A 12,755-nucleotide genomic window follows, 5' to 3' on the forward strand; every position below is an offset into this window, starting at 1 on the left:
GCATGCCCACGACTCACTTATGATAACGCTTTGTCTTTGGACTTTGGGGGGGGATCCAGTGCACCCAGAGGAAATTCATGCATTCACAGGAAGAATGTACAATTAAGGCAACGGCAGGAATTGAATCCTGATTGGTGTTAGCATTCTGCTAATCGCTGTGCTACAGTGCCACCCTCGTTACTGTGCTTTATACTAAACACCACGTTACCCTGCCACCCTAGAGCACCTAGACACTTTTCGCCACATGGAAAATGTCGTATGAATAGAAGCTGTTGCTGTAAAGCATTATAATATCTTGCAGTTGTGAAAAAATATAAATGTAATTCGCTTTTCTGAAGCACACGAGTGAATCTGCAGATGCTGGAGATAAATAAAAAAACAAAAAACACAAAATGCTGGCAGAACTCAGCAGGCCAGACAGCATCTGTGGGAGGAGGTAGTGACGACGTTTTGGGCCGAAACCCTTCATCAGGAGTGAAGTAACATGGGATGGTGGAGAGGGGATAAGAAGTGGGGGCGGGGGGAGGGATAAAGCAGAGAGCTGGGAAGTGATAGGCTGGAGGGAAATGGGCTAGGGGGAAGGTGGAGAATTATGGGAAATAAAAGAGAAAGAAAGGTAGGGCTGGGGGGAAGATTATACTGAGGGGGCAAAAAGAGAGAGAAAGCGAACCAGACTAAAATAATAGATAGGGATGGGGGAAAGGTGGGGGGACAGGGGTATAAACGGAGGTCTGTGAGTTGGATGTTCATGCAGGCAGGTAGGAGGCTACCTAGGCAGGAGATAAGGTATTGCTCCATTGACCTGCGTGTGGCCTCATCTTGACGGTACAGGAGGCCATGGACAGACATGTCGGAGTGGGAATGGTCTGTGGAATTGAAGTGTGTGGCCACAGGGAGATCCCGCCACTGCTGGAGGACTGAGCGCCGGTGTTCAGCGAAACGGACTCCCAGTCTGTGGCGGGTCTCCCCAATATATAAATGGCCACATCGGGAGCACCGGATACAGTATATCACCCCAGTTGACTCGCAGGTGAAGTGGTGCCTCACCTGAAAGGACTGTCTGGGGCCTGGGATGGTGGTGAGGGAAGAAGTGTGGGGGCAGGTGTAGTACTTCTTCCGTTTGCAGGGATGAGTGCCCAGAGGGAGGTCGGTGGGGAAGGATGAGGGGATGAGTGGACAAGGGAGTCACGTAGGGAGCGATCCCTGCGGAAAGCCGAGAGTGGGGGGGGAGGGGAAGAAGCGGCTGGTGGTGGGATCACGTAGGAAGTGGCGGAAGTTACGGAGGATTATATGTTGGATCTGTAGGCTGGCAGGGTGATAGGTGAGGACCAGGGGGAAGAAGTGCCACACCTGCCCCCACATTTCTTCCCTCACCACCATCCCAGGCCCCAGACAGTCTTTTCAGGTGAGGCACCACTTCACCTGCGAGTCAACTGGGGTACACTGTGTCCGGTGCTCCCGATCTGCCCATTTATACATTGGGGAGACCCGCCACAGACTGGGAGCCCGTTTTGCTGAACACCAGCGCTCAGTCCTCCAGCAGTGGCGGGATCTCCCTGTGGCCACACACTTCAATTCCACAGACCACTCCCACTCCGACATGTCTGTCCATGGCCTCCTGTACCATCAAGATGAGGCCACACGCAGGTCGATGGAGCAATACCTTATCTCCCGCCTAGGTAGCCTCCTGCCTGCCGGCATGAACATCCAACTCACAGACCTCCGTTGATAGCCCTGCCCCCCTTACCCCCATCCCTATCTGTTATTTTAGCCTGGTTCTCTTTCTCTCTCTTTTTGCCCCCTCACTATAATCTCCCCCCAGCCCTACCTTTCTTTTTCTTTTATTTCCCATAATTCTCCACCTTCCCCCTAGCCTATTTCCCTCCAGCCTATCACTTCCCAGCTCTCTACTTCATCCCTCCCCTCACTTCTTATTCCCTCTCTACCATCCCATGTTACTTCACTCCTGATGAAGGGTTTCAGCCAGAAACGTCATCACTACCTCCTCCCATAGATGCTGTCTGGCCTGCTGAGTTCTGCCAGCATTTTGTGTTTTTATTCACTTTTCTGAAACTTGCTTTCACTTGGGTTGCTTTCAGCTCTTGGAATGAGTGCAGCTGCACTTCTCATAACGCTTTGAAGATGGGAATTAAAAAGATTATTTCCTATTTTAATTCATGCGTGACTCTGGAATTACTCTTATGAATAGAGAGGCATGTTTAACAAAAGAAGCTATTCAAATGCATCTCAGTACAGTCAGTAATTTAAATTCTAGTTGGTTCATAAAAAAGCTTGTCAAGATAATGGAATTATAGGACTGTGATCTTGGACATACGACAATTATGATCAAATTGGAACTTAAAGCACTCTGTTAAGAATGTGGGGATTGGAGTGAAGGTGTGTGGATTGTGATGACAGCCTTTTAACTTTAAACTTTCTTTCACTTCTACTTGAAAGTTAAATCCCAGTTCGTGCTAGATTGCTATCTTTTATGAAAGACCCCATGCACCCCTCATACAATCTGTTCTCCCTCCTGCCATCTGGGAAAAGACTCCGAAGCATTTGGGCTCTCATGACCAGACTATCTAACAGTTTCTTCCCCCAAGCTATCAGGCTCCTCAATACCCGAAGCCTGGACTGACACCTTGCCCTATTGTCCTGTTTATTATTTATTGTAATGCTTGCACTGTTTTTGTGCACTTTATGCAGTCCAGTGTAGGTCTGTAGTCTCGTGTAGCTTTCTGTGTTTTTTTTTATTACGTAGTTCAATCTAGTTTTTTGTACTGTCATGTAAACCATGGTCCTGAAAAATGTTGTCTTATTTTTACTATGCACTGTACCAGCAGTAATGGTTGAAATGACAATAAAAGTTGACTTTACTTTTATGAAACCAGTGGTCTAATCCTGGGCACGGGCATAGATATGTAGGCTCTATTGGGGTATTTGAATCAATTTTGTTCTTGCAAATTGAGTATGTATGTTATTCCAAATCCTATCTATGGTTTCTTTTGAAAAGTTGTGGGAAGATGTATCTTTAAAAAAAAGTATCAGTTTCAAGATTGAACACCAGTCAACACAAAATTTTGCTGTTATTTTAACTGAATAATGTCAAACATTAAGAATAAAATTTGGGGTTTATGCATATGAGCCATGGGTGTTTTGTCACATGTACCAAGATACCATCAGAAGCTCGTCTAGCATACTGTTTATACAGATCAAACCATTACCCAGAGCACTGAGCTGCAAGAATGAGGTAAAACGACAATGCAGAGTAAAGTGTAACAGCTATTGAAAAGTGCAGTGTTGGTAAACAATAAAGTGCAAAATCATAATGAGAATGATTGTGCTGCCAAGAGCCCCTCTTATCGTACTAGATGTCCATTCAAGATTCTGATAACAGCAGGAGAGGAACTGTCCTCTAGTCCGGTAGAATGTGCTTTCAAGCTTTTGTATCTTCTGCCCAGTTGGCAGTGGGAGGGGAGAAGAGAGAACGTCCAGTGTGGGCGGGCTCTGTGATTATGCTGGCGGCTTTACTGAGGTATGAAAAGTATTGACAGAGTCCGCAGAAGGGGAGGCTGGTTTCTATGAAGTGCTGAGCTGCGTCCACAACTCGCTGCTGTTTTTTGTGGTCATGTGCAGTGCAGTTGCTGTCCTAAGCTGTCATGCATCCAGACAGAATGCTTTGGATGGTGAATTGATTAAAAATTGGTACGAGTTGATGGGGACATGCTGAATTTCTTTAACCTCCTGTGAAAGTAGAGTATTATAAAAGAAAGTGATATTGAATATTCGTAGGCATCAGTTGGTTCACGATTATTCAGTCCCTCTTTGTAAGTTCTTCTGAAAATAAAGCCAAAATACATAGGAGCAGAATTAGGCCATCTGGCCCATTGAGTCTGCTCTGCCATTCAATCATGGCTGATCCTTTTTTTTCCCAGTTCCCGGCCTTCTCACCATGACCTTTGATGCCATGTCCAATCAAGAACCTATCAATCTCTTCCTTAAATACGCCCAACGATCTGGCCTCCACAGCTGCATGTGGCAACAAATTCCACAAATTCACCACCCTTTGGCTAAAGAAATTTCTCCACTTCTCTGTTTTGAAAGGGCACCCCTTTATCCTGAGGCTATGCGCTCATGTCCTAGACTCTCCCACCATGGGAAACATCCTTTCCACATCTACTCTGTCTAGGCCTTTCAACATTTGAAAGGTTTCAATGACATCCTCCCTCATCTTTCTGAATATCAGTGAGTACAGACCCAAAGCCATCAAATGTTCCTTGTATGATAACTCTTTCATGCCTGGAATCATCCTTGTGATCTCCTCTGGACTCTCTTCAATGTCAGCACATCTTTTCTAAGATAAGGGGCTCAAAACTGCTCTCAATACTCAAGGTGAGGCCTCCCCAGTGCCTTATAAAGCCTCAGCATCACATCCTTGCTCTTGTATTCTAGACCACTTGAAATGAATGCTAACATTGCATTTGCCTTCCTCACCACTGACTCAACCTGCAAGTTAACCTTCAGGATGTTCTACCCAAGGACTCCCAACTCCCTCTGCATCTCAGTTTCCTGGATTTTCTTCCCATTTAGAAAATAGTCCGCACATTTATTTCTACTACTAAAGTGCATGACCATGCATTTTCCAAAATTGTATTTCATTTGCCTCTTTCTTGCCTATTCCCCTAATCTGTCTAATTCCTTCTGAAGCCTACCTGTTTCCCCAACACCACCTGTCCCTCCACCAATCTTCGTATCATCTGCAAACAAGGCAAAAAAGCTATCCCATCATCTAAATGATTTATATACAACATAAAAATAAGTGGTCCCAACCCTGACCCCTGTGGAACACCACTAGTCATTGGCAGCCAACCAGAAAAGAATCCATTTATTCCTGCTTGCTGCCTCCTACCAATCAACCATGTGGGTAACTTTCCTGTAATACCATTGGCTGTTAACTTGGTAAGCACCCTCTTGTGTGGCATCTTGTCAAAGTCCTTCTGAAAGTCCAAATATACAAATTCCACAGCATCCACTTTGTCTATTCTAAATGTAATTGCCACAAAGAATTCCAGTAGATTCATCAGGCAAGATTTTCCCTGAAGGAAACCAAGCTGACTTTGTACTATCCCAGGCATGGGCAAACTGCGGCCCGTTAAGCTTTTTAATCCGGCCCGCAGAACTTGATGAAATTATATTAATAAACCTTGTTAACGTTTTTTCCCCGCAATTCTGGCGTTTTCCCAATAGATGACGCACTCTATATACATTGACCTTTGTTGAGGTGCAGCGTATTACTCCACATTTGCGCTTTACTTTGTGACCTTGTGGCGACCCATTTCCTGGCACATCCGAACTGGCTCACAATTAGCCAGCATTCCGGCTAAGAGAGATCGCCTGCGGGGATTTGCGAGCACTGAGCTCCGCATACCGGTGCGCTCTCCCTGCTTTGTCATTGTGCGGGTCGTTGTTGAGTTTTGGCACAGGGGACAATTGAATAAGAAGGAACAGGACAAGTAGACCTGCATCTCCTACCGTTTTTGAAATAAAGACAGTCAGGAGGAGAGTGATGATGATAATATCTTGAAGGATAACAGAATTTTCAGTGCTTTAAAATAATAACTGTTACTATTAAAAAAAGCTGTATTTTATTCATTTAATTTTCAGTGTTTTAAAAGTCATTTCAATAAATAGCTAAATACCATGGGACTTCAAAGACAGATATTTTGTTGTAATGCATTTGTTCATTTTCAATTGAAATTAAAGCACATGTTTTTTACATATCCCATGATATTTTATTTTCTCTTATGAGGTGTATTACCAAAACACTCCGTCCATCTGCTCCTGGTCCAGCCCCCCTGTCAAATTTTAGAACCCTTTGTGGCCCTCAAGTCAAAAAGTTTGCCCTCCCCTGTACTATCCTATTCTGTGTCACCAAGTACTCCAATACCTCGTCTTTAACAATTGACTCCAACACCTTCCCAACCGCTGAGGTCAGGCTAACTGGTTTATAATTTCCCTTCTGCTGCCTTTCTCCTTTCTTGAAGAGTAACATTTGCAATTTTCCAGTCCTTTGGCACCATGCCAGAGTCCAATGATTTTTGAAAAATCATTTTTCATGTCACCACAATCTCTTAACACTACCTCTTTCAGAACCTTAGGGTGTAGTTCCTATGGTCTGGGTGATTTATGTACCTTTAGGTCTTTCAGCTTTTTGAGCACCTTCTCTCTTGTAACAGTAACTGCATCCACTTCTCTTCCTTAAAACACTACAACATCAGGCATACTGCAGTGAAGACTGATGCAAAATATTCATTTAGTTCATCAGCCATCTCCGTGTCCCCCTTATTATTTCTCCTGCCTCATTTTCTATATCCACCCCCATTTCCTTTTTATTTTTAACATACTTGAAAAAGCTTTTACTATCCACCTTGATATTATTTGCAAGCTTGCTTTCATATTTCATTTGTTTCCTTCTAATAATTTTTAAAATTCCTCTCTGTTGGTTTTAAAAAACTTCCCAATCCTCTACCTTCCCATTAATTTTTGCTTTGTTGTATGCCCCTTCTTTTGCTTTTACAATAGCTTTGACTTCTCTTGTCAGCCACATTTTTGGAAAACACATGTCCTGAACCTTCCTTATTTTTCCCAGAAATGCACGCCATTGCTGCTCTGCTGTCATCCCTGCCAGAAGCTCCTTCCAATTTACTTTGGCCACCTCCTCTCTCATACCACTGTAGTTTTCCTTATTCCTCTGAAATACTGCTACATCAAACTTTACTTTCTCCCTATCAAATTTCAAGTTGAACACAATCATATTGTGATCACTGGTTCCTTGGGGTACTTTTCCCTTAAGCTACCTAATCGCCTCCGGTTCGTTACATAACAAGCTGATCCCCTAGTAGGCTCAACGACAAGCTGTTCTAAAAAGCGATCTCTTAGGCATTCACCAGACTTACTCTCTTGAGATCCATTACCAACCTGATTTTCCCAATCAACCTGGATGTTAAAATCTCCCATGATTACCATAACATTGCCCTTTTGACTCGCCTTTTCTATTTCCTGTTGTCCACCTCCCAGCCACTGTTGGAAGACCTGTATATAACTGCCATCAATGTCCTTTTACCCTTGGAGTTTCTTAACTCCCACTCACGAGGATTCAACATCTTCCAATCCTATATCACATCTTTCTTCTGATTTGATGCCATTCTTTACCAGTGGAGCCATTGCACCCCTACTGCCTACCTTCCAATTTCTCCGATATAATGTGTAACCCTGGACATTCAGTTCCCAACTACAACCATCTTTCAGCCACGATTCAGTGATGTCAAGTTAGTGCCATTAAAATAGTACCATTAAATATCCATATTTCTCTTGGGTTATGTGATGGATGCCAAGTTCTGTAGGGCTGTTATAATTTTTTTGACTTTAACTTAAGGTAGACTTTAGATCTAGTAACTCTTCACCCATGAAAAACACTGAATGAAAACATAGATCCATTGCCTTCATTTACACTTCCTGCTGAATCGGGAAAGCAACTGACATTATGAAGGACCTATCTCATCCTGGTCATTCTGAAGTCGCACACATTGGGTAGAAGCCACAAAAGCCTCAGTGGATGTTCCACCAGGCTCAAGAGTAGCTTCTATCCCAGTTTTAATCACAAACATGAGAAAATCTGCAGATGCTGGAAATCCAAATCAACACACACAAAATGCTGGAGGAACTCAGCAGGTCAGGCAGCATCTGTGGTAGAGTAAACAGTCAATATTCCAGTCCTGAAGAAGGGTCTTGGCCCGAAATTTCAGCTGTTTACTCTTTTCCATAGATGCTGCCTGGCCTGCTGCGTTCCTCCAGAATTTTGTGTGTGTTGCTCCAGGTTTAATCAGACTCATGAATCGACCTCTCGGTGGTTAGAAGATGAACTCTTGATTTCCCAATCTACTTTGTTGCCCTAGCACTTTATTTATGTACCTGCACTGCACCCTCTCTGTGTCTATTACACTATATTCTGCATTTTGTTCCCCTTTGTACTTGTGTTTGTTATGATCTTTCTGGATAGCACGCAAGCAAAAGCCGTTTTGCTCTGCACTTGTGTTAATGATAAGCCATTCCAAATTCAGAAAGCTGATAATCCTGCATAGCCTCCTGGAAAAGCTGCAATAGTTGGAGATGACTATCTAAGCAAGTTTTCTGGAAGAAATAAAGTTGCCAGATAATTGTCATTGACCATATTATAAGTAGAAGTTAATGTGGGATAACTGTTTCCAAAGTTAATGTGAAGAAAGGTGTTTACGGTGGTAAAAGGTAAACATCTGTATGGAAATTTAGTAGGAACTCGGCCACTGGGGCAAGTTAAAGTGATGTTTTTCATGACTGCCTTTAACTTCCTGAAATGTTATAATTTCCCCCCTTATTGAGATGATTGCATGTTCTAAATTATGCTTACAGTGTTTAACTTCATCAACAGGCGTGTTCATTGGAAAGTTAATGGGACCCTCATGGCCAAAACAAACGATACCCAAGTACAGAATGGAAACCTTGTGTTGTTGATGGCAGGCTTGTCCCTGGAAGGAAACTATAGCTGTCATGATGACACTGGAGAAATATTGCAATGGACTGTGTTAAAACTTGGATGTAAGTCATGTTTATAATTTTTCAAATGTCTTTCAGAAGCGATAACCTCGGAGTGCATGTTGCAATTCATTTGCTGATCAGATAATGCACTACATGAGTTTTTATCTGCAGTTGATAACCTTTAAGCTTTTTGGGAATTATGGACAAACTACTAAAAGTATACAAAAAGCTTTAATATAACTTAATATCTGGGGCAATTGTATTTCCTTTTGCAATTTTATTCCACTGTTTCTGTAATTGTTGAGTACAGGGCAGTTACACAGGCAGCAGTAGAGTAATACGGTTTGAGTAGATTCAAAGACATTACAATACACAGAAAATGCTGGAGGGACTCAGCAGGACAGGCAAAGAATAAACAGTCAACATTTGGGCCAAGGCTCTTCTTTGGGGCAGAAAGGGAAGGGGGAGATGCCTCAATTAAGCGGTGGTGGGGGGGGGGGGGGGGAGGAGAAGGAGGCTAGCCGGAAGGTGATAGGTGAAGTCAGATGGGTGGAAAAGGTCAAAGGTTGGTAAAGAAAGAAACTGATTGGAGAGAAGAGTGGATAATAGGAGAAAGGGAAGGAGGAGTGTATGTAGTATATAACACTGAGATTTGTCTTTCCACAGACAGCCATGAAACAAAGAAAACCATGGAACCCTATTAAAGAAAACATCAAACCCTGATGTTCAAAAATCATGCAAACAGCAAAAAAAGAGGGAAAAACATAGAATAAATAATACAAAATCATAAAGACAATGGAAGAGTCCAGGCATATTCAGCTCAGTTCAATCTCGTGCTGTGATTTTGGTTTCTGCAGGCTGCAGCACTAGTCTGCCCTGAACAAAATTGTACATAACAGCAACATAAAGAGGAGTCCCCAGAAACACATCATAATGTGAAGTACAGGCTCCATTCCACAAACTACGGTGATATAGATAACAGTGACTATAAACATGAGAGTAGAATTAGGCCATTTGGCACATTGAGTCTGCTCTGCCTTTCCATCATGGCTGATTTATTATCCCCCTCAACCCCATTCTACTGCCTTCTCCCTCTAACCTTTGACACGCATGCTTCAGCCTCTGCTTTAAGTATACCCAGTGACTTGGCCTCCACAGCTGTCTTTGGTAATGAATTCCACAGATTTACCACCCTCTGATTAAAGAAGTGCCTTCTCATCTCTGTTTTAAAAGGACGCCTTTGTATTCTGAGGCTGTGTCCTCTGGTCCTGGAATAACCAAGATGCTGAGAGCAGAGTGCTAGCTCATGGATTAAGATCTTGCTGAAAAAATAATTGAATTGGAAAGTAATCTTTCTGGGTTTTAACTTATTGTGGAAATAATTTTCAGAAAGATGTATTTGCCAGGTTGGATCTTGATATTATTTAATCTGCCAGACTGTGTGGGTATCTTGTTCCTCCAGCATTTTGTATGTGTTGTTCTGGATTTTCAGCTTCTGCAAAATCTCTGGTTTTTCATTTACAGCCTGCAATTTCCATCTAGAGCACGTCTGTTTGAGCTCACTCCCTAAAATTAAAATTATTCCATACCATTTGTAAAGGTACAAGGAACTATGGCTGTTATAGTTGAACTTTCCATATGGAATTGAAATTTAATTTATTTAGGATTATTTTAGTAGTAGTTTAATTTGGGGATTAGAATCATAGTCATAGCACAGAAACAGGCCTTTTGGTCCATCTAACCCTTGCTGAATCATTAACCTGCCTAGTCCCATCAAGCTGCACCTGGACCATATCCTTCCATGCCTCTCCAATATATGCACCTATCCTAATTTCTCTTAAATGTTGAAATTGATCCCGTGTGCACCACATGCTCATTTCACCCTCGCACCACCCTCATAGAAACAGAAAACCTACAGCACAATACAGGGTTTTTGGCCCACAAAGCCGTGCCTAACATGTCCTTACTTAGAAATTACTTATAGCTACCCATAGCCCCCTATTTTTCTGAGCTCCATGTAGCTCACCAAGAGTCACTTAAAAGATGCCATTGTATCCACCACCACCACCGTCGCCGGCAGCCCATTCCATGCACTCACCACTCTCTGCATTAAAAAAAAACTTACCCCTGATATCTCTTCTGTACCCACTTCCAAGCACCTTAAAACTGTGTCCTCTCGTGCCAGCCACTTTAGCCCTGGGGAAAAGGTCCCCGCCCATCCACACGACCAATGCCTCCCACCATCCCACAAACCTCCATCAGGTCACCTCTCATCCTTCGTTGCTCCAAGGAGAAAAGGCCGAATTCACTCAACCTAATCTCATAAGGCATGCTCCCCAATCCAGGCAACATCCCTGCAAATCTCCTCTGCACTCTTTCTATGGTTTCCACATCCTTCCTGTAGTGAGGCGACCAGAAATGAGCACAGTTCTCCAAGCGGGGTCTGACCAGGGTCCTACATAGCTGCAACATTACCTCTCGGCTCCTAAACTCAATCCCACAATTAAGAAGTTCCCCCCAAATGTTTCACTTTTCACCTTTTAACCCATGACTAGTTCTAGTCTCACCCAATCTCAGTGGAAAAAGCCTGCTTGCATTTACCCTGTCTATACCCCTTGTAATTTTGCATACCTCTGACAAATCTCTCCTCAATATTCTGTTCTAGGGATTAAAGTCCTAACGTATTCAACCATTCCCTATGACTCAGGTCAAACTCTGGCAGCATCCTTGTAAATTTTCTCAGCACTTTCAATATTATTTATATCTTTCCTTTAGGTGACCAAAACTGCACACAATATCTCAAATTAGACCACAATTAAATTGTCTTTTACAATTTCAACATAGCATCCTAACTCCTGTACTCAGGATATTGATTTATGAAGTTGCCAGTAGCTCTTTTTACAATCCTATCTGCCTGTGATGCTACTTTCAAGGAATTGTAGATCTGAATTCCCAGATTCCTCTGTTCTACGCAGTCTGTTCTGCTCACTGTGAAATAACTACCCTGGTTGATTTTCCCACAGAGCAATACTTGTCTGTATTAAATTCCATCTGCCATTTTTCCAGTTGATCCAGATATCCCTGCAAGTGTTGAAAGTCATCCTCCCTGTCCACGACATCCCCCAATTTTGGTGACATCTGCCAACTGGAGGATGGAAGGAATGGGAATTATGTTTTTAACCTGGAGTTGTAGAATGGTATCCTCATTCTAGTAATGTTTGTCGATTTCTAGATGGATGTTTTTCACATTCCATTCTGCTATCTGAAATTTGACTAAATTTCTGCATTCGTTTTCTTGAATATACCAATTCTAGACATTCCATGCTCTTGAAGACAGGAGACTGAATTTCTGATTCCTTCATCACTTTGTGTGTGTCACTCAGTCAAGACTATTAGTATTATTTTTTCTTCCATAACTATTTCAGGGCTTTTAATTTATATAATTACATTTCAGGTGATCAAGTATTGCCACCTTGAATCAGAGCTTTACTGCATCTACTTTTTTAGGATTTTGAATGACGTCTGAACTGTGCTCTGCTTCTTCATTAACAGATCCTCCAAGTAAGCCTTTGGTGGACTGCAAGGCATTCAATTTTTATAGAATTTATTGTTCTTGGATAAAGAGTCATCAGGAGTCCTTTCCCAGCAGATACATTGCAACCTACAGGTAAAGATTTTGTCATAGACTTGCATATTGTAAAATGTTTGACTTCCATCTACACCTTTTAAGTACATTCAAGACACACAAGATAATCAAAGTTCTAAGTAAATTTATTATCAAGTACATATGTCACCATATACTAACCTGAGATTCATTTTCTTGTGGGCATACTCAATAAATCCATAGAATAATAGCCAAAACAGAATCAGTGAAAGACTGCACCAACTTGGGTGCTCAACCAGTGTGCAAAAGACAACAACCTGTGCAAATACTAAAAGAAAGAATAAATAAACAAACAATAAATATTGAGGGCATGAGATGAAGAGTCCTTGGAAGTGAGTCCATAGGTTGTAGGAACATTTCAATGATGGGTCAAATGAAATTGAATGAAGTTATCCTGTTTGGTTCAAGAGCCTGATGGTTGCTAATAACTGCTCCTGAACCTGGTGGTGTGAATCCTGAGGCTCCTGTACCTTTTTTTTTTCTAATGGCAGCAGTGAGAGGAGAGAGTGGCCTT

At 42.4% G+C, this 12,755-nt stretch overlaps 1 protein-coding gene across 1 annotated transcript in view; it reads left to right on the forward strand.

The window, feature by feature from the left end:
* LOC132404990 (interleukin-11 receptor subunit alpha-like) overlaps positions 1-12,755 on the forward strand; it is a 108,534-nt gene that overhangs the window by 51,145 nt on the left and 44,634 nt on the right. Inside the window, exons 4-5 of the mRNA XM_059989649.1 lie at positions 8,471-8,637; positions 12,130-12,244. Of these exons, the coding sequence (XP_059845632.1) occupies positions 8,471-8,637; positions 12,130-12,244 (282 nt within the window). The remainder of the gene's footprint in view (positions 1-8,470; positions 8,638-12,129; positions 12,245-12,755) is intronic.

The sequence above is a fragment of the Hypanus sabinus genome, chromosome 14, assembly GCF_030144855.1.
Source record: "Hypanus sabinus isolate sHypSab1 chromosome 14, sHypSab1.hap1, whole genome shotgun sequence".
NCBI lineage: Eukaryota > Metazoa > Chordata > Chondrichthyes > Myliobatiformes > Dasyatidae > Hypanus > Hypanus sabinus.